The sequence below is a fragment of the Copadichromis virginalis genome, linkage group LG6 (genome assembly GCF_057382275.1).
Source record: "Copadichromis virginalis isolate Kocher_CV1m ecotype Utaka linkage group LG6, C_Virginalis_male_GT1.1, whole genome shotgun sequence".
Lineage (NCBI taxonomy): Eukaryota > Metazoa > Chordata > Actinopteri > Cichliformes > Cichlidae > Copadichromis > Copadichromis virginalis.
In genome coordinates this window covers 36835241-36859661 of record NC_140623.1, presented here as the reverse complement: position 1 = coordinate 36859661, position 24421 = coordinate 36835241, and the positions used below count along the sequence as shown (strand labels likewise).

Below are 24421 nucleotides of genomic sequence, written 5' to 3'. Positions count from 1 at the left end.
GGTTCCATCCGTCTTCTCTTAATTTGCCAGCTCTTCTGTCCTTTCAACCTGCCTTTGTAATCCATATGATCCGTAACACAGCATATGATGCTTTCAAGAAGTGTACTTAAATGAACATGCGGTGGCAAATGACTTCTTGAAGGTATTTGAGGACAAATCAAAAACAAATCAGTGCTAAGTAAGATGAAGTTCAAAGAGTGATGAAGACACCAGAGATCTTCTGTTGCTATGGAGATGTGTGTGTGTGTGTGTGTGTGTGTGTGTGTGTGTGTGTGTGTGTGTGTGTGTGTGTGTGTGTGTGTGTGTGTGTGTGGTCCCGATATTACTCATGTTATGGGGACCCAAATCTGCTTTCACAGTTACATCATGGTGACAAAGGGTTGTTTGCTGAGGCAGGTCATTCGATTATAAGGTGAGTATGTGCTTCATATCTAGAATAAAAGGTTAGAGTAAGGCATGAAGCAGCTGTGATTAGGATGAGTCAAGCTTTTCACACACACACACACGCGCACACACACACACGAAAAGCTCTGCTCTCCTTCCATAGTTACAGACAGCACAGCTGAGCTTTTCTTTTGGGATAAAAACTTAGAGCTGGATGCAAACACAACATCCTCATCTCTCACATTAACTCTTGTCCGCATGGATATTGTTCAAGCGTCACATGCGCCAGTCACCGACCGCACGTGCAGGGCGCACGGCATTGCCAGTGAGAGAGGAGGCGCCGGATAGTGCGCATGATCGCGAGTAAGCGCTGAGACCACCCGGCAATCTCGTGTTATCCTTTGCTCAGCTCTTCAATTTGGACTAAACTACTGTCATTAGTGGAGAAATCGGCGCGATCAGTAGTATTTGAGTTCCTAGAAATTTTAAACAACTTTTAAGTTATTTATCTCAACACTGACGTGAAGGTTTGTTGAGGCATTTCAGCACCGGACAGCGCTTTCTCTCTGCTTGGCTCACAAGTGCGCGTCTGGCACGTGGCAATGACTATCCGTCATAGCTGGTGGGGGGCAAAAGGAGAGAGCATGGCGGACTCTCCATAACATCCTCCCCACAGCTGCTGCTAACACGAACCACGAGATATGAGCATACCGGAGTTCCTTCTGGAAGTGTCCATTGTGATAATAGCTGTTGTTTCTCTGCTGACCAACTTGTCGGTACTGCTATGTTTCGTTCAGAGCAGCGATTTAAGAGCCCATGTACCAGGAATCTTTATGATAAATCTCTCTTTATCTAACATCCTCCTCAGTATTATCAACATGCCTGCCACTTTTCTGGGGGTGGTCAGTGGCGCAAACCCCTTGGGGGACTTGTTCTGCCACGTCGTCAGCTTTGCTGAGACTTTTATCACCAGTAATGCCATGCTGAGCATGGCGGCGCTGAGCATGGACAGGTGGATAGCGGTAGTATTTCCTCTGAGATACTCCAGCAAGATGCGCTACAGGGACGCTTTTCTGATCGTGGCCTACTCCTGGCTTCACTCTCTCATCTTTTCTCTCACTCAGCTGATGATGAACTGGGGAGGCTACAGCTACACTTACGCCTCATGCACAGTTCACCTGGACTTGGACCAGGTGTCTCAGCTGGGAATCTACGCCACCTTCACAGCGCTGTTCCACGGTAGCAGCTTTGCGCTCTGCCTCCTCGTCTTGTGCTTCGCTTACCTGAAAGTTTTGAGAGTGGCTAAGTCACACTGCAAGAGGATAGATGTAATTACAGTGCAGACTTTGCTTCTGTTGGTTGATATCCACCCCAGGTAGAGTGTTTTCTTTGAAAAAAAAAAGTTTGACATGCCTCTGATTTCAAAACAGCTTAATTGGATAAAATAAATCTCTACCAGTTACGCCATACTGAAAAAAACGGTTGCGTAATATTAGGTAACATGTTAATGAGTTTATTAATTATTAATGTCAGAAATTAATGTGTTTTTTTTTATCAGTGTGAAGGAGAGGTGCCTAGCGCAACGGAAGAAGAGAAAGCAGCGCGCCACTAAAAAGATCTGCGTCTTCATTGGCTCCTTCATCCTCTGCTTTTCACCATATGTTATCACCAGGTAAGCCTTCCAGTGTAGTTAAGTGGAATGGCAGCATGGCACCAAGTCCGTTGTGACATTTGACTGAACTTTGTTTTAAAATGTGAATGTCTTCTATATTTTATAATATTAAGTCGCGAATATATCTAGAATGTATACATCTTCCTTAAAGTTGAGTCATTACTTCTGTAACACAGCATCATAATTAGCCCTAATAAGGTTTCATTCATTGTATGAATGTTGCAGTGGATTGCATTAGACCCTTTATTTGAACAGTAAAAATATAAAACAACTTGCCTCTGAACCAATATAACAGGGGAAGAACCCCCATGAAGGCAACAGATGCCTTTTGTTGTTTCCATAACTTTCCATGCTATAAATACACATCCGGGGAAGTGGAATTTACTTTTTCTGTCTTACTCCCACAGGTTGGTGGAGTTGTTGCCCTCTGTGCGCATCCCTCGTTACTGGGGCATTGCCACCAAATGCTTGTTCTATGCCAAGGCTTCCAGTGACCCATTCGTCTACTGTCTTCTGCGGCAGCAGTACAGGAAGGTCCTGGTTAGTATTATCAGCCGAGTTGTAGGAAAAGATCACTACTTACTGTCTGTGACCAGTGCAAGCAGCACATTTGACACCACAGATGACAGCTGTCTTGCCAGGATTACTTGAGCTTGATGTGGTCATTTTTAAATGATTTAATGCTTTGATCTTTTTTGTAAAAGGTCACAGTCTTTAAAGTCAAAAAGGTCAGCAGATTGAAAGAAGTCAATGCCTTGCTCAAGGACTTTTTAACAAAGAACTGTGTCATGTGACTGTTAAAGGAACATTATTTTCCACTGGGAGAGCTTTGGAGGACACATAACAATTCATACTGAACGGCACCTCTCACGTCCGATGTGTGCCGAAGCCTTTTCAGCCTCTACAGATTGCTGTTTCCATAGGGCTCATTAGTTTGCCTGGAGATGCACAACCACATGAAAACTGCAACATGTTTAGTACTGTGGAAATGTATCTATAAAGTGTGATAACACTGGATTTGTCCATTTGCTCATTTATTATTGTTTTATGCTTACATTTTGTTTGTGTTAATGACTGAAATAGAGTGCAAAAATAGATACAAAGAAGAAGTGTGAAATTGTTATATCAGAGCACTTTCAAAAATAAACTCCACTGCCACAGATGAAAATCGAGTCTTCTATTTGAGTACTTAAAGTGAGTGTATACTGCAATACTGCATCAGTCTAGACTAGTGAGTCAAATATTATGATCGTGATCTTTTATTAACTGATATGAACTGAACATATTTTAAACTTATATTTCCACGTGTCTCTGTTCATGCATAAAAATCAAGAAGTATCCAATATTGAACGGTTAAACGAAAAAATTAGAAACCTGTGATCTAGAATCTTGTGAAGCTATCATACTTATTTTTGAATCTTTTGCTGCTACCTCTTAAGCCCATGGAAACTGCTGCTAAGCACTTTAAATCCCTGTTACAGCTTGGTAATGGCTTATTATTCTTACCAAAGCCGGGAATACGAAGGTCGGTGAAGATTTTCAGATACCCTAATGGTGCAAATCTATCCATACACTGGTGTGTGAACAGCCTCTGCAGCGCTCTTATGTCAAATAATAGGCAGAGACACAAACTTTTCTTACTCCCACCCCCACAAGCCACGTTTCTTCCTCGTGCCCACACCCCACATACACACACATACGCGCACAGCACTCTGTGCAGTGAAATATGATCGGCACAGCCGCGCTCCTGGTTCGCCTCAGTTTTTACAGGTCAGGGATGCACCGATAAAACAAAGGAAGGAGGTTTCCGTCCTGTGGGTGGTAATTATCATCCAGCATAGAAAACGAAAAGTGGCAGCTTCAAACACACACTGCCACATCACACACCGAATTTTCTGGCAGCGCAAAGCACTCCAACATGCAGCTAGGACTTTTGGTAATGTTTCTTTTCTGGGCGAAAACTTCGTTGTGCGTCCCGCAGCAGAATTGCCATCCAGGAGACGAGTATTTAGGTAAGGTCATCTGGTCCAAACAAATACGCGTACCGTGCAAACCCAAACCTGTGATGCATGCTTAGAGTCCGTGGGAGTTAAACCATGTAACTTAACGTCCACACGGTTTAGCTGATAGACTGCTTTCGACTTCCGATGTTAAGTTACCCGGATACTAATTCAAATAATTTTAAGGCCTACCTATTCATTTTAATTCTCTGCTTCGAGACAGCTAATAGGCGCTTTTTTAGTCTGCATATTTCTCAGTTTTATTACATAATAGCCAAATTAGACTCTGCAGAGACGTGTAAGGGAGATTTAAGAATAAATGTGTGTGACAGACTCATGGCCAGCTGCTGTTTGTTTCTGAATAAACGGTGATTTTAAATGGAGTTTCTTCTTTGGATTGTTGTTACGATGTCTCCATCTAGCGTTCAATGAGCGATGTTTATATATTTTTGAGTTTGTATTATTTATTTTTTTCACAGGAAGATGCAGCAACAGTGCATATGAAGAAAAACGTATGTGAATTTTTTTTTTACTGGACAAATTTTTAACTGCATGGATTGAATAACGATTGGGTAAACCTAGCCGTGGAGCATGGCCTGACCTTTGAGTCAGGTAAAACAGAAGAGCTGTACCTAGAAGATGCAGCATGCATCTGCTCCAGATAGATGAGACAGATCTGTAATCTCTGACATAAAGAAAAAAAAATGCAGTACCAAGGCTCAGCCTGTATGGGAGGATTTGTGCTTGTCTATTCTGTGATGAGGTACTATATCAGACAAATTAGCAGTTTTCCCACAAAATCTTATAAAAGCAAATGGTGCTTCCCCCCCCCCCCCCCCCCCCCCCAAAAAAAAAAAATGTGAGTCCCATTGACTCTCATCCAAGAGACAGTGAACAAGTCATAACAAGTCAGGGCTAATGGCACATAATCATACAACATCAGAGCTCTGAAGGCTGGTGAAAAACTCAAACCATGTAATCCATATGAACTGTATCCAAAGAGATAAGGCATTATCTTCAAACTACTTGTAAATATGTGATTTACAGTATAGTCTTTATATTTGAGCACTGGCGGGGAAAAAAACATGTAAAGAATACTTAAAAATAATGATTTAGTCAAACCATGTGTGTCCTCTTTTTGACTCCTTATCTTTCTTTACATCTATTCTGCTCCAACAGCTAAATGCACAGAGCTGAACCTGGGCTATTGTAATGATATGGAATACTCTAGGTAAGTAACAGGGCTTGGCCAAGAAATCTGTGCCAACAAAAACTGTAACTACACAACGGTCTCATAAGGTGCTGTTTTTTTTTTTTTGTTTTTTTTTTGTTTTTATTGTTTTACATGTTGATGTAAATCATGCTGTTAAAAATCATGTATACATTATATCCAGAACCATATTCCCTAACATCCTTGGTCATCGGACTCGTTTGGAGGCAGAGTCAGGGGCAGAGTACCTCCTCCTAAGTGTCATCCATGGCCTTTTGAATGGGGAGTGCTCCCCTGAGATTCGTCTTGTAGGTTGCTCAGTACTGGCCTCACCCTGCAGAGATGACAAGATGGTCAAACCCTGCCGGAGCACATGTGAGGCACTGAGGAAGGACTGCACACATGCCTTTGAGGCCATTGAGATGGCCTGGCCTTATTTCCTGGATTGTGACCGCTTCTTTGCCAGTGACCAAGAAGGCTGCTTTGATCCTCTGGCAGGGCTGAAAGGTAAAGGTCATGTTAATGCACTGTATACTGCCTGAGTAAGTCTGACACTCTTTTGAAGCACTCTTCTTGGCTTCCCCTAAATCTTGGTGTCCCTCCTCCAGCCAGACAGGAGCAAGCACTGTCCAGTCTCTCTCCTCAGGAGCCCAGTACTATCATTCAGTTCACCTACACCTCCAATGCACAGATGTACAGCATCCTGAAGAGAACAGCAGCCAAGTGCTCTCATATCTCCCACGTCTACAGCATTGGACGGAGCACTGAGGGCAGGGATCTACTGGTGATTGAGTTCACCAACAACCCAGGACAACATGAGCTATGTGAGTAAGGAAGGTTAATGCAAATGTATGATGTTATTTAAAAAAAAAAAGGTTTTACCTCTCTAAGACTTGGGGAAAACAAATGGTCAGATATTTTACATACAGCATTGCTATTTGTGATCTTATCAGCGAATAGCACCTCCTATCAGCTCTGCAGGGTTTTACCATTATTTAGCTTGATGTCTTAAATGCAAGATCCCTTACTCATCTTTATTCGTTTGGCTTTATATTAGCCCTCTTAAAATTGTTTCTAGCTTTAGATTTTCTACACTAAATATATATATTCTCAATATAGTGTCAGCTAACAAGCCAGGTGCTTTCTTTAAAAGTAGATAATTGACACAAACATACCTGAAAGGTTATTTTGACCCCCTCCCCTCCTAGGTTGTTTAAACATACACACACATTTATTAAATTCATCAGAACAACTACCTAAATACACAATTTGATTTGTGTTTATTGCTTGTTCTGCTCAAAATGGCAAAAGTTTAAAAAAAATAAATAAGAGAATGCAGATTTAATGATTTGCACTTCTGTCCACGAACTGTAGTAGAGCCAGAGATCAAGTTGGTGGGCAACATGCATGGCAACGAAGTGCTGGGCCGCCAGCTGCTCATCTATTTGGCCCAGTACCTGTGTTCGGAATATATCCTGGGAAACCAAAGAATTCAGACCATCATCAACACCACTCGCATCCATATTCTAGCCTCCATGAACCCCGATGGCTATGAGCTAGCCGCCTCAGAGGTAGAGGATAACAATGACCCGGAGCTCATCAACCATGAAGTAAATATTGTTAACAGAAAAAAGACAAACTGTCATTATCCGATCTCAATTTATTAATTGATCTTGGTCTATTTAGTCTGCTCAGCTTCAGGTGTGAAGGTGGAAGAGTGGGTCAATCTGCTAAGAACAGCTAATGCACAGAGCTTTTCAATGTGGATTGTGGACTGTGAAATTTGAAACCTAAGAGGAAACTTTTAACTATTTAATACATAACCGTGTAAGCACAGAAGCTCTACGAAATGACTCCAGGCTTCCACCTCCTACCTCTTTCTCTGTCAGCCTGTCTGCTTGTCTGTCTACATAGTCTTGTTGCCCAGGGCAAGTCCACCTACTCCCAGACAAATGCATAAACTTTGATTTGAATTTGCCAGGGTTTCAACATTTCTGAAATTAAGTGTGCATACATATCATAGCTGGCAGTGGGAAATCTGCATGTACCTTGCTTCACTTATCTAGCCCGTTGAGCAGTTGTAGAAGTCTCTGAGCTCTGTTTATTCTGGCATGCATTATGCTGGATTCTCAAACATGGCGAGACTTCTGTGCTGGCATCTCTTAATGAATACTCGGAATAACAACACTGGTGGTGGAACATTTATTTGAAATGTTGCATAGGCATGCAGCCTTGATGTTGTGCCTCTGCATAAAAAGAATACACTGACTGTCTCCATGCTTTAATGTGTGTATCAGCTGTTTGATACAGGATTGATAAAAAGATTATGAAGTCCACTGTTAGAACTGCCATTGTCATTGCATGTACTGTGCAGTAATTTAAATACAGCAGCACCCACAAACACATTTACTGCTCTGAGTGATTTATCCAGAGAGCATGATTTAAATACAAATGACAGTTTAGAGTGTATCACACATTTTATATCAATATGACCATATTTTAAATGTTATGTACTGCATGTAGTGTGGTAACTTTCCATTTGTATTTATTTAAAAAAGAGAGAGAGAGAGTTAAAACAGAATGTTGAAATATTTGTTCTGTATATGGACACATATACATAAATGTTTACAGCATGTAACAATTTAAATAATCCAAAAAAATAACTTTGTTGATTATTTGGATGAGATAAAGAAATTGTTGTGCTCATTCCAATTTTATTGCATGGTTGTGCTTACAATGACAATAATGCTTATCTCATCTCATCTTATGTTTAAGACTTAATGGTTTCTGCTTCTATTCGCTACTCTTTCTCTTGACGGATATATGATTTTGTCTTCATGTTAACAATAGAATTAACAGTCATAGTCTAACATGTTCCTTCTTGGATTCCTGACTAATAATCATAATATCTTGCTCTTAATATAGTCACGGCACCTACTAATGTCTGGACATGACATCGTTACAGTTAATGTTGTCATCAGTCTCAGCAGCCTTACACATTTTAATGCTTTTAGTGTGAATCTAAATGTTTCAGGGTCACTTGTTGAATGGTTGGACCAATGGTCGAACCAATGCCCAGAATATTGACCTGAACCGGAACTTTCCGGACCTTACGTCTGTCTTGTACCGGAATCGACGCAGCAGGCACTACCGTACTGACCACATCCCGATTCCCGACGCATACTGGTTTGGGAAGGTAAGAAGGCAGTACCAGAAAGTTGACTCTGTTCCTCTGGACGTAGAGATTTTTCAGTGGCAGAAACGTTTTGTCAGTCATCCAAATGACTTCTTCAGTCCCAGCGGACTGCAGGTTTCCCCAAACTTATTACCAGAACATTTGCATAATGACTGAAACTAGCAGTTTTAGTTTCTCACACTGAAAATGCTACATCCAGATGACCAGAAGCAACTTTTTAGGATTTCTGTACATGGATGATTGAGCATGCATCAAGACTTAAGAAGGTAGTACTAATTTACTAACAATTACCAGAAATAATCTCCAGCAGTTATTTCATATTGGCTTCCAAAAATGATTCAATCTTTTCTTTTTACTGTAGGTGGCACCAGAGACTTACGCAGTGATGAAGTGGGTCAGGTCTCTGCCTTTCGTTCAGTCTGCCAGCCTCCACGGAGGGGATCTGGTGATCTCCTATCCATTTGACTACTCTAGACATCCTCTTGAGGAGCGGATGTTCTCCCCCACTCCAGATGAACAGGTAGGGGAGTGGAATTTTATAGATAGCAGATTTCTAATAACAATCAATGTCTACCTTGGCCAATAATCTGCCAATGCTCAGGTCTTCAAGCAGCTGGCTCGCACATATGCCGATGCTCATGCCACTATGTCAAACAATGACACAGAGAGGTGTGGTGCCTCCTTTTATCGAACTCGGGGGATTATCAATGGGGCACTGTGGTACAGTTTTGCTGGTGGTGAGATACTTTTAACTCCACTCCTTAATTCTCACAGCAAAAGACATAAATCAAACTTCTTTGCGTAAATTTTTTTCCCCCAAGTTTCCCACAATGTGTGCACCTCTCCTACTTTTTGCAGGTATGTCAGACTTTAATTATTTACACACTAACTGTCTTGAGATAACCGTGGAGCTTGGATGCGACAAATTCCCCTCAGAGGCTGAGCTTTACCCAGAATGGAAGAGGAATAAAGAAGCTCTCCTCAGTTTTCTTGAATCTGTAAGTGCCACTTTTTTTTTCTTAACTGTGAATAAAAAGAAATATCTGTTCAAATAATAATATTTCAAATAATAATAATAATAATAATAATAATATTTCAAAGTTAAACAAGATATAGTAGCATGTTCATAATCTATATGTCATATATATATATATATATATATATATATATATATATATATATATATATATATATATACTATACTATACTATACTATACTATACTATAAATCATCGATGGTAAGTGAATTGCTAAATTATAATGTTGAACGCATGGATAATTACTCTGTTCAGGAAAAAACTACGCTTGACAAATCTTGCCATTGTATTCCTTTTCTCTAAACAGGTCCACAGAGGAATAAAGGGAATAGTTAAGGATGGTAATGGTAATGGAATAAAAGATGCAACAATTTCCATCAGGGGTGTTAGAAAAGATGTCACCACAGGTATACATAACTATGTCAGTATTTGATGTGTTGGAGTCTTACTTTTGTAAATGTGTAAATTAACCTTAGACAATACACATTTTACTGATTTTCTTCTTTTAACTTTCTTCACTTTCCCTCCCACCGTTCTGCGTCTACTTATTGCCTTTCTTCCAGCTGAAGATGGAGACTATTGGAGGTTGCTTAACCCTGGAACTCACATCGTGACAGCCACAGCCAAAGGATACTCCAAGGTCAGCAAGAGAGTTTATTTGCCTCACACCATGAGCAAGGCTGGACGTGTTGACTTTGTCCTGCAGAAGGTTTGTCTTCAAAGTCCCGCTGTACCCTCTGTACCACCTTCTTTTAAATATTACCTCCTTCCTCACCTCTGCTCTAACATTTTCACTCATGTCCTGCATCCAGGTTCCCGTGGAGCCCGATATTGATGACCACCTCTTCCCCACATCAGACACATGGGATCGATTTGACCCCTACAACCAGTTTGAGCAATACAGGGATCCAGATGTGGGTGATAGTGGGAGAGAGAGGGAGGAAAAACCATGGTGGTGGAACTACTTCTCCCAGTCTGGTATCTCACCTCCAACCTGGCTGCTGAGAAATGTGTAGACACATTTGGGACAATAAAGATCCTGATTACCACCTCCACCACATAAGGAGACTGGTGAAGGACCATTTTACATCCAGTCCCACTGGTGTTCTCAGAGGCGTTTATGTAGCAGGAGCTGTGACACTAACCAGCAGTAACTGAACACATTGCAGTACTTCCTGTAAGGATGTGAATTAGCATTTTTTCCAAGGGGCAACACATTTAATTTTGGGCTGTGAGTGAGATTTGGGGGCAGCATTGCTTTGAAGCAGCATTTACTGAATAATGAATGAAATATGGATGCCACAATCATCCCCTAAAACCTCATCACAATAGAGAACACAATAGAAGAAATGGGACTTGATATTTTGCTTACAGTTTTACAACACTGCATCTGCACACATTTGTGTACATTAAAAAATGAGTTGGGATTTGTTATGTTTATTTTTTTATGGGCATGTACAAGTAAATTTCTTGTAACATTTATCCATATTTCATACAATACACAAAAAATGTAAGCCCACTGGATCAGTAACAGCATGTGACATAGAGCTTGGATTAGCAGCAACACTGTGCCATCTCAAAACTGTAGAAAGCCTTGCTTTTCCCCCACAAGCATAACAAATAAACAGTGAATATTTCTGGCACTCATTTGTTTCAATGAATCAACTTCGGGGAGTGGTTTTCGCATTATGTCACTAGAGGGCGCAAGAGAACATATAATGGCATTTTCGTCGACTTCAACAATGAATTCTCTAATTAGCGTAAAGTCCATTTGTATTCTTCATTAAAGAGTTTATACATTTATTTATCCTAGTGTTTAGTAATTTGTTAAATGTTAGAAAAACATTTCACAGTTCAATTAAATTTCCACACTTTGATTTTTCTGATTTTTCTGCGTTGAGTTAAAGCTCCATGCGAATCTCAGGAATACCCAGAAGAGAGGATAAGCTGTCACAGTGAAGTTGTTTTTATTCTTATGTTTTTAAGCTATCCAGCGGAAGAACATGTAGCGCTGGTGTGCAAGTGCGTCCTGTATCCTTGCGCCTTATCCAGGTGCTCTGTTGTGATTTTTAGCATTGAACGACAGTTGTTTTGCTAACAAACTCCGTAGTCATATATGTAGTACCACAGTTAATGCTGCCAGCTGCTCCGTACATTATTACTCTTTGCGTTTCTGAAAGGAGAATGTGAACTGACAGTTGGCATGTTATTGACTTGTATCTGCGAGAAAAGCCCAGCGCAACAATGCTATTTTTCAGTTTGACACATGACTTTCCTTCAGGTGCAAACTTTAAGGTGATATAGGCTATGTTCACACAGAGGTAAGTTGCGCAATTCCTAACAATTTGTAGGCATATTTAATTCAAAACAGATTTAATTCTCCCCTTTCCAGGTTAAATGCTTTTCACCTCTGGGTAGTTTGGTTGAAGTATTGTGGGTTTTGTGGGAAGAGTTGTTTAAGCGTGCACTTCCCCTCCATTGCTCTTCTGTTCGGGCCTATAGCCTATAAAGTAGAAATAGTAAGTACTAGTGATACTAATACAGTGAAGCAACCTGAGTTGGGCTGTGTAGATTTTAGAAACACTCTTCTTCTGAGTCCTCACTGAACCGTGCTGCTGATATTAAAGCAAGAACACGGTTATACTAGATGTAGGTTTTCTTTTTGAAAAGGCCATATTTGCATCATGCTATAATTATCTTTTTTTTCTCTTTTTCCAAGGCGGTGTGTTCCCAGATGCCTCCTCCTTATGTTCCTGGAGTGAGTTTCCAGCTGGCAGTCTTCCACTAAGGTCTCTGGCCCTCTCTCTTTCTCTGGCTTTCCCAGTGCACCATGTAGTCACTTTCAATCTGACTGCATCAGTTTCTTCAACATAACACTTTTTAACACTCTGCATATATAATGCAAATGCCAAACCACTTTGCTCTGAGCTTCCTCTATCCTGCTCTCGTCCTCGCCTTCCTTTCCCTCTGCGTCAGTCAGTCTTTCATTCCTATAGCTATCTAGCTATGCCCCAGGAGTAGAGGCCTGCTCAATGTGGCAGAGATGATTTGTTTGCTTTGCAATTATTTTCCGTCAGTGGAGACAAATGGATTCATACTGCATAGACAGATGCACGCAGACGGGGCTGGAGTGACGAATACCATGGAACATACTAATATGTATAGCCCAAAGATAAAGAGGTGAGATGAGGAGTATAGGGATCCTTGGGTAAACTTTATAGACATATTGAGGGACCAAAAATATCTCACTTCCTTAAGACTGTGCTGTGTGTTGAAATGCATAACTGTGAGCCGCAACAAGTAAATGCACTATAATGTTTTAAAGTGACAGGTTGCTGTGCTATTCTAAATCATAGTTTGTAACCCCAAAATGCAATGTGTATATAAGTTTACCAGCAGTACTAATTTGGATTGAAGCTCTTTTTATTTAAATGTAGGCTTTTGTACCTACACGTAACTTTGTTAAAAATATATTATTGCACTGCTCATATGCAATTAAAAATAATTTTTAATGAAAAGTAATGCCTCCTGGATGATCTTTTTACAAATGTTGAAAAAACCCCATAGAATTAAGTGATATTTCAAATGAATTTGATTCTAATTATTGTTTTTGATACAGATGAAGTTTGAACTTTATGAAGATTAATGTCTGTAGTGAGCCAAGCTGAAACACAAGTAACCATGCTACACACACAAGACTCAGTCTGCAAGTCACTGGACACAAAAAGGCCCTGTAGCGCATTTCTTTACTTACTTGGTTGAAAGAACTGGTTAGTGGTAAGCTTGGTGTGATACAATTGGTAACAGACAAAAATTTTCAGGCGATTTTTAGTAATGTGTTAAACAAACAGTTGTAGAAACAAGGGAACATTACCAAATTTACCAAAAAAAAAACCCCAATTTAGGCTATAGGCAGATGGTAGTGCTGTCACATTTGACACTGAGACTGTTAAGGATCTTTTGTCTTTTCTCACAGTCTCTGTTCTATGTTGATGGTTTTTAAAAAAAACAAAAAACCCAAAACATTTCTATCACAAGCGATTACATGATTTAAGTTTTAAAAAGATAAATATAATATTTTCAAACCAAAGTCTAAAACAAAGACTGTTCAAATACTTTTAATCTTTTATCAATTTTGTTATCTATGTTTTTTCTTTATTTTTGATTTTTGTGAACATGTAAATATGAAAAAACAAGCACTTTAAAAAAATAAGTTTTGAGGTATACCAGCATTCACTAGATAAGCAGTTAAGAAAATGGGGATGGGGGGGGGAAGAGATGTTTAAGTTCTTCTTAATAATTTTCCCAGTAGGCATCACTGGGAAAATTTTCTTATTTAACCATGGTCACCCATGGTTAAATAAGAAAAATTGTCAACAAAGCTTTGTTGTAGCATCTCTACAATTCTCCCAAAGTAAAATATCAACAGTTAAGTAAACAGTAAAGTTTGAACATTCAGTGAAGAATCAAGCAGACCGTGCTTGAAGTAGCTTTTGTAAAGTCAGGTAGCCAGCAATTGTTTCCAGTTTGGTTAGTCTGAAAACACATGCCTGTTGTTCTGTATTGCTTAATGAGACTAAATAGCCAAAAAGGTTTAGCTCATACAGAACAATGATAACATAGCGATATATAAACAACAGAAAGAAGAGTTTTATTTTGCTGGCTTGGTGAAATACGCCAAAAATACGAATAAATGCCAATAAAATTGGTGGCAGTCTTGCTTTAGCACTGTTAAAGCTCTAATAAACAAATGAGAAAACATGATTTCTGTAACTATTTATTAGACAGTATGTAGTTATAGAATACACTGGAAATGTTTGGTTTCCTCTTATGCCCCCAATATAGGACACGCACAACTGGGCTGCAGACTTTTGTGTGTCTGATGAACTTTCAAACTATCCACAGTAAAAGAGATTAACCTTTTCCTCCCAGCTCATGTCTTCTTGGGTTTTCTTTTCTTTTGCCTTCTGTCTTCCTTTCTTTCATATGACCTTGTCTCCCCTTTTCTAGTGTCTCCGTTGACTATCGCTTGTCCTGTCCCCCCCTCCTCTTCTTGTCTCTCCTTTACCCTCCTTTTATATGAAGGGCAAGTTCAGGGGTCACCAATTACTCTGAGAGGGCTGAGAAAGTTGTATGGGCTTTGCCCTCGGGGCTGCCATGTTGCATTATCATCAGGGAGATTGCAGGTACGCAGCAGCCACTGGCTGCTGGCACAACCGCCACAACGTCAGCCCTAGAACCAGGCCATATAGACTTAGCCAAGTTCAAGCTGTCCTTATGCCTGAATGGCTGGCTGGCTTCTAGTCGTTCCCCCTCACTTACTGATCTGCTGGGCAGAACTAATATGTATGTCTAGGACCCCTCTACCAAATTGTTTTGGCTAGCTTTGCTGATAGGCTTACTTTTGTGCTGCATTGTGGCTTGTGCAGATTTGTGCCTTGAAGAAAATCTTCTAGTATAGTTAGTTTTATATCAAGTATCTCCAGGGTTTCTAGTTTAACACTTTCACTTGTGCTACTAAGTCTGCAGTGTTATAACATCTGTCTGTCAGCAGTCAAGTACCACATTTGCTTAAAGGTTTTGAGAACAAAAATACATGTCCCGGTTTTACTATCCTTTCAGATTGACAGGAAACGGTTATTTGCTGCAATGCGGGACACATTACCTGTTACGAACTTGTCGCAGATGCATCAGAACACATCGTTCTGGTTCACCATCCATCATCGTGATTGTTTACGCTTGTATTTTGTGCTTTCTGCTCATGAGTGGATCAAGGGACAGGTGTTTTGTAGCTTGATGTCTCTACCAAATCAGTAATGATGAATTATACTGTATCGTAGGGAGCAGAGGTGGCAAAAGTACAGACATTCTGTACTTGAGTAGAAGCACAGATATTAGTGTTAAAGTCCGGATTTGACTTCTTTACTTAAGTAAAAGTCAAAAAGTACCGGCTCTGAAATGTATTCAAAGTAAGAAAGCAAAAGAAGCTCCTTGAAGAACATTCCTACCACTTATTTATATGCAAAGGCAACTGAACCTAGTGCTATATTAATGTAATACTAAAATATTATTTGTAGATAGAAATACAAACTTCATTTTAGCCTACATTTTTATTTTAATAAAGGTATTTGGCTTATATCAGTAGAACATGAGCAGAGAAAAATAAGGAAAATAAAATAACAGCTCTCTTTTCTGTTGCCTACATTGTAGAGTGTGACTTTGCCTCTAAACAGGAAAATGTGTAGGGAAGAGGTCAAAGTGAGAGTCAGCAGGTGGGGAACCCTAAAATTAGTTGTAATGTCTCAGTGTGGGTAAAATAATCATAATGCACAATAATTTCTATTGAAAGCTTCAGGTTTTCTTAATGTACAGGCTGTGAACAGCTGATCGAAATCCATCACAGTGCAGCAAACTAACCTGTTTGTCCTGCACTCACCTGCAGAGTATTCTTCATGCAACCTTTAACACAGTTAGTCTACCTCAGATTGTTTTGCAGCACATTTCACAATATGAAAAATAATGAAATGTATGAAACATAGATGTCACATGTTATAGAGACCTGGAAATTCTACTCAAGTACAGTAACAAAGTATTTTTGTACTTAGTTACTTCCCACTTCTTGTAGGGAGTGACTGATTAAAGTGACCTTCAGAGGTGCTGGGCATCTATTTACTACATTTTCCAAGTCATTTTCCAAAAGCCAAAAGTATTTTTAATTGACAAATAAAAGGCAAAGCAAAAAAAAAAAAATAAATAAAGAAGAAGATTTATTTATTATTGTGTAGTTTTTCTTCTGTTACATCAGTTATTGCCCAACATATAAAACAACACTTTAGTGCAAATAAGAGGTTGGTAGATGGGTAGAATAGAGGTTCAGTGCTCCTATTCTGAAGTATTTTTCATAATTCTGTGTGGTTCTGCCTGCCTGCCCTTTTGGTGCTATCTCATAGATAAAAATGTAAGAAAACTCAGATCAAGTCACACTAAAGCAAATAAACAAAACAACTACAGGAGTTCACCCATAAGTGCTTTCCAGTCAAAGGGTAGATCCAATAGGATAACCAAATAAACACAATGTAAAACAAATTCAAGTTCATATTCTTCAAAATGTGTTTCCCCAGAACAGATTTTCAGGCCCGCACAGAGGCCCAGCCCAGTGCTGTTTAGGCCGGGGCCAACAGAAGCTGTGCAGCCAGTTGGAGTTGAAATGGCTTCTGAATAGAGAATCCCAGAGTCTGATTCAGCGTGTTCAGCCAAATCCTCAGTAATTGCAAAAACAGCACTTGGTCCACTAATAATGGGTGCGTGTCATCTCCAATCCCCAGTTCGCCTGTCTGTCCACGCCACAGAGGCAGCAATTACAGACTCGGGCCTGCCACTGCACACTGCAAGGGAAGAGGAACAGTTGAGTGTGTGTGTGTGTGTGTGTGTGTGTGTGTGTGTGTGTGTGTGTGTGGTAGGTTACAGAGAAGCTCGAATTAAAAGCTGCATAAATTATTACAAACTTTGAAAAAACAGTTCAGACTTGAACTGGCAGCTCCTCAGTTTACAAAAACAGCGATGATGTAATAGGAAGTGTTAGTAAGTGATTCATTCTTTGTTGAATCCAAGTGTAATGCATAAATATGCTCACAGCATTTGCTGCTGCTGTGACTGTCATTTTCCATTCTATTCAAGATTACTGTATCACCTGATGCCATAAAAATTACACGGCAGGACTTATCCATGTCTTGCAGTGAAAGGAAACTGCTGTAGTGGTATTAACTGAAACATCCTATTAACGTGTCTGTTTTCTCCCTCAAGTCAAAACCTGTTTTGTGTGACAACCAAGACCTTGTTTGAGCAGCACTCGTTTAGAGATTTCTCTGAGTCACTTCCTTTACAAAACACTCTCATGGCTACCCATCTGTGACCTCAACAATGCCCGTCACACGGATTTACTAAAACATCAACTGATCTTTCCTGTTGGACTGCTATTATTTTATTTGATTTTTTCCACAGAAGCATGACGAGTTGGTGTTGTGGCAGACAATAGAACAGACTCGGGGTCTGACCCCAAAACTAATTTGCCAGCTTACGCTCGCTGAACAAGTGGCAGTTTCAGTACTAGTCAGTTTGTTTACCCCTCATTCTTCTCTTTATATGTTATGATTTTGTTCACTGTTATGAACACAGCTATAAAAGGGAAAAGCTAAAAGGATGGAATTAAAAAAAACAAAAAGTTTCTGGGCTTCCCCCATCATCTGCTTTCTCAAACCACTCTCATTAAATCTGTCCTGTATTTGGAAGTTGAGATTATATCTTAAACCTTCCTGTGATTTCAAACCATTAATATGACAAGATAAAAATTACAGTGTATGATTGTGACAATTCCAGTATTGTACATTCATTTAGTAAATTGAGACGCTGGTTTTCCTTGTAAAAATCTCGCGTGTTCCTCGGAAACTTGGCTTTCATTGCTCAAGATTTGTTAAGAGACAGTATCTGCTTTTCATTTTCCTATAATACTTTTGTTGTAGAATTATACCATAACAACCAGTGTCTTGTTTCTCAGGGGTCAGAGGTTGGGGCGGTGTAGCCGTAAGCAGCAACAATATGTGTGAAACGTGACACAGCTATGCACCATTTGTTTGTGATTATGTCGATTTCCTAGGGCAACTTCTGTCGGCAACTTCTCACAGACCGATAGCATGCACAATTACGAATTTATGATGTGAGAAAAAGCTGTGTGCTCACATCTGACTTTATACTATGAAATAGATAAATATTTGTTGTGACGACTAGGTTTTTCATGCTGTAAAATTAAAGATACTCAAACTTTTAGTTGGAAGTAATTCCAGAAATTCAGCTTATAGCTATTATTACCTTGGTGATAAGAGCCGGGTCTCTAGCTGTGGCCAAGTCTCCTTTGACTTCATTTTCCAGCCTAAAATGAAATAGTGTGGGGGTTGGGAGTTACATTACATTAATCTGCTTTTTGATGCTGGACAGGCAGTGCAAGTTTGTTAATGAGAGCTGAAAGTGGCTTACAGTAAAAAGTGAAACTTTATGGCAGGGTGGTAATTCTCTGAATTCTCTGCCGTTTAACTCCTGAGTGATAACTTTCACACTACAAGAGGTCATCTGATCCATTGCTGATGTAAAAGAATGTTCATTTGCAGAACTTTAACAAATTAGAAGGTTTACTAAACTGGGCCATGAACTAAACACAATGCCCTGCTCTGAAGTGTTGAGGAACAACACATCAGAGGTGGGACCAAGTCATTGTTTTGCAAGTCTCAAGTAAGTCTCAAGTCTTTATCCTCAAGTCTCAAGTCAAGTCTCAAGTAATGTCAGGCAAGTCAGAGTCGAGTCTCAAGTCACTGGTGTAAAAGTCCGAGTCAAGTCACAAGTCTGAAACTTTGAATTTCAAGTCCTTTCGAGTCTTTAAAAAAAAAAACAACGAAAAAATAATGTTGCAGTTATGCTAAATGTAAATATTAGACCATGTAATTTTAAATCTGTGTTTTTCTCAACACATGACAAAATAGTGAACTTAGAAAATATACACAAATTGTGAAATTGCACCTCTTTAAAATGCAGCTCAATTAAACCTAGCTCCAAGAATAATTTTCACCGACAGTTCTGAGATAAGCTGCATGTTATTCTTGGATGCGGTTGTAGGACCAGCTTTAAAATCGCATGACAAAAATATCATACACATTAAAAAAAACTGTATCACCAACGTAGCCTGGACAACATTTGCTAGTTAGATGAAGTCAGCTATCTCATTGTAGCATATTTATATGCATATTTATAATCATACGGTTCTTGGAGTGAGTGCATACACTCATGAAGTTTAGTAACTTCAGGTCACTGCAACAAGCCCAGGTACAGTTTACCGACGGATGGGTGCAGGACCTTGAAATGCACCGTGTAGAACGAAAGACCATCGTACGTATCATAAGTTTACCAGTCTCACAAATTGTCGTCATAAATACACATTCCTTAACCGTTTATTAATAGGACCTTTGAGCTCAACGGTAATTAATTAGCAGTGGAAATAATTTCTGGTACCCATCACAGAAATGTAGCAGTGACAATAATATTGTATGCTGTAATCGTACTGGGCAATTAGTGATACAAAAAACCTGTTTTATCCTGTGAATAAAAGTATATGTTTTTGTCAATGTACCATAATAACAGAAGCGAAACGCAATATTGTGTCAGGACAATTCACTATTTATGCACAATAAATAAAGGAGCATAGCGCGACAATTTCTGTTCAGCGCCAGACTTGCTTGTAACCTATATCACTAATTATGTTATGAAAATGACGTATTAAGTACTAAAAAACACTGACCTTCGTGTAAATGCTTGGAGCAGACTAACCTGTGAGCTGGAGTGTTCTAGGACGTTATATTTGATCTTTGAATGGCTGCAATCCAGTCGCGTCTTTGTTACTTCGGAAACATGGCTCGAACAATTTCTCTTCAACGACGTAATCCGATAACAACCGATCTCTTTACCCGTCGGCTTCCCGTGGCTGTCATGCGACCGGCTATTGCAGTTAATAATACAACAGCTTCTTGCCATTTTTGTGTTTCTTTTTATCGCTGTATAACTGATTTTAATTGAAAGCCTGCGTGCGCTAGTACCGCTTGCCACGAGTTCCCAGAATCCTTTGCGGTTCTACCCGTGAATGACGTCACATTTTCAATCTCTATATAATATGCATGTTAAATTTTATATTTGGGGTAAAATATCAAGTCTTTTCAAGTAAACCGGTTCAAGTCCAATTCAAGTCCCAAGTCATTGGTGTAAAAGTCCAAGTCAAGTCACAAGTCTTAGAACATTTTTTCAAGTCAAGTCTAAAGTCATAAAATTAATGACTCGAGTCTGACTCGAGTCCAAGTCATGTGACTCGAGTCCACACCTCTGCAACACATACCATTACACTTACCATTACCAAAGGATGCTGGGCAGAAGATAAGACAGATGTGAAGACAGAATTTCCCCAAACTATTCCTACTCTAACTGTTTCTCTGTCAGGAAAATGCCCTAAAGCTACACAAACACAGAGACAAATATAAAAGCGGAAGATGCAACCCTATGGAAAGCTGCATTTTTAGAATTACTCATCATGATTCAGGGTAGAAGTGAGCAAAGCTAATGAGGAGAAAAAAAGGTCAATGCAATTATTTTTCACTTCAATGCATTCAAAATCAAGGTGATTTTTTTTGTGTATTTGAGAGTTTATGGAGGTAAAATTGTCTGACCATTCATCCGGCTAATGGGATTATTTATTGTGGAGTTCTTACAGTGTCTAAAATGTCCTCATGGATGATCAGTCAAAAGATTCACTCGAGATATTTTAAAATATGTCTGATTCACTGTCTGATGTTGAATCGGGGCGATGAAGTCAAATGCTAAAGTTGAAATGTCATTCAAAATTAATGTCAGTACTTGAACTAAACATTTGAGACTGTTCAGTGTGCAGAGACATCTTTTGTATCTCTCCTTTCAGGGAGTGCTGAGAACTGGCCTTTGCACCATTCAGGTAAAACAGTTTTTTTTTCCTCTTTCATCTTTTCTGTAACCTTTAGTTTTTGGTTTTGTGGGAAGTAGTGAAGTAAAATGCAGTTGAATTAAGTGGTTGTTAACCCGAGGCCTCTGGTGTTCCTTTTCTTCCTCTGCTCAAGTGGTTGTCCCATTTATTCCTTATGCAATGTTGAGATGTAGACCATGCGGTACTTTTTGCTATTATTATACATTGCTGTAAAATAGTAAACCCAAGCGTGTTTACTGAAAAAACATTTGATTTAATACAATCAACAGTGTAACAAAATCGTTAGAACCTGGTAAAGACCCTAATCTGGTCTTTGCCAAGTTTCTAAAATTATTTAAATGCAACCACATATGTATTTAAACAATACATCTCTGATATTATTTAAATACATCAGTTTAAACACATATTACACTGAATTGTTATTTATTTAATAAAATCTATGCCAGCGCAAAAGCACTGTTTGAACAACTAAGTGCCCCCATCATTCAAGAACCACCTTTAGCTGCAATGACTTGAAATAGAACTTTTCTAGCTTTATTTGTCTCTAATATCGTTGTAGAAGAATCCTGTTCCACTTTCGTTTATAACGTTACTTTAGTTTGTTGAGGTTTGCAGGCATTTACTCAGTCAGATTAAAGTCTAAACTTTGACTGAACCATCACAACACCTTGTTTCTGCTCGGCATTTATAGCTAAACATCTCCACTTTGATCTTCTCCATCCAAAGAAAAGAAGTACCAGAAGTGTTGTGGTGTGTACATATCCAACTTCATAAATTTATGCTATTCTGCAATGCTCTTTTTAGAGAGAATAGGCTTTCTCCTGGCAAAGCTTTCAACAAACCATACCTTCTTGCAGATTTTCTAATTGTGTTGTCATGGATTTGAATATTTAACACACAAACTGAGGCCTATAAAGTCTGAGACGTAGCTTTTGGGAGATTTCTCTGAGCACTGCACAGTCTGACCTTGAGGTGTATTTGCTGGGACGTCCACTCCTGGGAAGATTGGTAGCTGTCTTGATTGGTTTTCCACTTGTGAATGTCCTGATTAATTCAGAATTTCGATTTTTTTCGACTTTCTTTTTCACATCTATGCAGCTTTTTTTTGCCTTATTTCACAAAAGGAACTCGGGGTATAATGGTTTAAACCTCTGCCTCACTTATTCTCAACCCAACCTGACTTTTACTGAATGACATGTAAACTGGCCAAAGCCTTTGGCAGGGCCATGATAACGCACTAAACAGACACTAAGATCATTGTCCTTGCTCTCTCTAAAGCTAGGCTTTGTTGATCATATTTCCTCGGGGAGAACGAAACAGAAAAACACTTTAAAAGTCAGCTAGAAAGAGGCAGAGAAAGAGGAAAAGCCCTAAAGGCAAATGGCAGGAAACATCAGTGCCGTTAGACGGAGCTACTTTAGCTGTCATGCAAGAGTATGTGAACGCACCACTGAACGCACATAGTCAGCATCACTGAGCACACAAATAGCCCTGGTGGCGGTGATGATGCCAAGCTATTTCCTATGTTTAAATTAGCTTTATTACACTTAGAATAAACCTACTACTATACTACGCTACGACGCTATTTAAAACGTATCGAAAAGAAAAGGAGTTGCACAAATAAAAATAAAATGTGCAGCTGGGCTTATCCAGTGTACAGTTTATCAAATCAGCTTTAACCTCCTAGGACCTGGCGTCCACATATGTGAACATCACATTTTGGGTTATTTAGACCAAAATACTCAATTTTGCTCTACAAGGGCCTGATATCCACTTACGAGGACATTATACTGCTACTGTTCTATCACAATTTTAAACGAATATCCTCATATGTGGCTCTTATTTTTCTTAAAAACAAAAATAAGGTAAAAAAAAAAATCTGGTAATTCTTTGTTTTAACATTCATCGGGCCCCAATATGCCCAAATATCAAAGAGAAATTAAAAATGCATGCTGTGGAAGAGTTCGGGTCCTAGGAGGTTAAACCTTTACACTTTTAACGTTACCTGTTATAGATCCTCTAGAAGTATGTTTGAAGATCTAGACAGATGACAAATTAAATAAAAAAAATTAAATTGGTTTGCAAAGTCTTGGGCCACAGTGTTTCTTTGGATCCTTCAAGTCTCTGGAGATCTTCCAAACTTTTAAAAATAGTTTTTCCAAAGTATAGTCACTCATTTAGTGTGTGCACCATCACGCATTGGTTCAAAATCTCCTGAAAGTGTTCATTAGGGTTGGGATTTGATAACTGTACAGCTACAGCATGCAATTGACACAATTTTGATACTAATGAAACCATTCAGTAAACCTTAATTCCCTATGGATAGGACAGTATCATCCTGGAAGATACCACTCCCATCAAGATACCACTCCCATCACTTAGAACAACCTCGCACTGATTTTCAGTGACCATTTCCTCTTCCTACACAAATGTGTAATATGTTTTGTCTATCCAGAGTTCATTTGTGTAGGTAGAGTCCCAAAAATAACATCTACAAGGCTGTCCTCATTTAAGAGTTCAGGATATATGAACACACAAATAAACTTCGCAGAAGAACAAAGGAAATTTGTGTTTGGTCAGTTATTTCTTTTTGCTTTATTGGGAATAATTCTTATACCCCACTGCCTTTTTATTTCCCCTTTGAGAGGAAGTGGAGTTCCCCTGCATTTGTGGGTTGAGCAGCACGGTTGAGTACATGAGTTGTGCTCACTAACAACTTGCCAAATCTTCAATGCCAATGCCAAATGGCTTATTCTGGAATTTACTTTTGATTGTTGTAGTTTATTGGATTGGATTATTGAAGTCTAAAAATACAAGACATAGTGGCAATTTAACATTTTATTCACTCAACAAACATGGGCCTTAGTAGTATGTTGAAGAAACATACACTGCCGATCACCAGCTTGGTCAATCACTGCTGTGGGATGGCATTCCATTCTTCAACCAGTGCTGTGTTGGTCACATAATAAGGTGTTTGGGATAGGCAAAGAAGATTTGGTAACCCAAATACTCAACTCTGCTGCTTAACCCACGAATGCATTTCCCATACAAATAGGTCACCATTTAAGGCTTTCCAGCAGTTTACTGCCAAACTGTACTGCCAAGAAATGTTGTTACAACAAAGACAAACAAATCTTTTTTTATTTTATTTGCCTTTTTCCAGCTTCATTTATTATTGTTATAATTTAATTCAGTATCACAAGGCTGTTAGAAAGCAACTGTAATTTGTTGCATAGTTAGAAGTCAACCAATGAGTCAAAGTGGTTTAAACTCCACAGATATTTGGTTTGTCTGAGCTGATTACACTCATGGAGGAAAAAGTAGGCACTGTGGGATAACACGTGGTGGCATTGAGTTGAGCCGTTGGCCTCAGC

General features: G+C 39.2%; 2 protein-coding genes across 3 annotated transcripts; both read left to right on the top strand.

Moving 5' to 3' along the window:
* Positions 1-729: 729 nt before the first annotated feature.
* On the top strand, positions 730-3210 carry LOC146708400 (G protein-coupled receptor 26-like). Its single transcript, XM_085460954.1, has 3 exons — positions 730-1759; positions 1943-2056; positions 2464-3210. Exons 1-3 carry the CDS (start codon positions 1086-1088, stop codon positions 2705-2707), a joined length of 1032 nt encoding a protein of 343 aa, XP_085317080.1. The 5' UTR covers positions 730-1085; the 3' UTR covers positions 2708-3210.
* A 556-nt stretch (positions 3211-3766) lies between these two features.
* cpz (carboxypeptidase Z) lies at positions 3767-11142 on the top strand. Of its 2 annotated transcripts, none has more exons than XM_085460277.1 (13): positions 3767-4068; positions 4536-4568; positions 5236-5287; positions 5451-5773; positions 5875-6090; positions 6641-6837; positions 8301-8462; positions 8824-8982; positions 9064-9199; positions 9321-9460; positions 9807-9906; positions 10063-10208; positions 10312-11142. In XM_085460277.1, the coding sequence occupies exons 1-13, from the start codon at positions 3975-3977 to the stop codon at positions 10513-10515; spliced, it is 1962 nt and encodes a 653-aa protein (XP_085316403.1). In that variant the 5' UTR covers positions 3767-3974; the 3' UTR covers positions 10516-11142. The 2 variants fall into 2 exon arrangements, with proteins under 2 accessions (XP_085316403.1, XP_085316402.1); XM_085460276.1 differs by having other exon boundaries at positions 6641-6876.
* Positions 11143-24421: the final 13279 nt, after the last annotated feature.

Bases quoted from the DNA above. Each gene is read 5' to 3' on its own strand.
- LOC146708400 (XM_085460954.1), top strand. From the start codon at position 1,086: ATGAGCATACCGGAGTTCCTTCTGGAAGTGTCCATTGTGATAATAGCT. The intron at 1,760-1,942 runs GTAGAGTGTTTT...TTTTTTTATCAG, and splicing joins TTGGTTGATATCCACCCCAG to TGTGAAGGAGAGGTGCCTAG. The intron at 2,057-2,463 runs GTAAGCCTTCCA...TTACTCCCACAG, and splicing joins TCACCATATGTTATCACCAG to GTTGGTGGAGTTGTTGCCCT.
- cpz (XM_085460276.1), top strand. From the start codon at position 3,975: ATGCAGCTAGGACTTTTGGTAATGTTTCTTTTCTGGGCGAAAACTTCG. The intron at 4,569-5,235 runs GTATGTGAATTT...CTGCTCCAACAG, and splicing joins CAGTGCATATGAAGAAAAAC to CTAAATGCACAGAGCTGAAC. The intron at 9,907-10,062 runs GTATACATAACT...CCTTTCTTCCAG, and splicing joins TAGAAAAGATGTCACCACAG to CTGAAGATGGAGACTATTGG.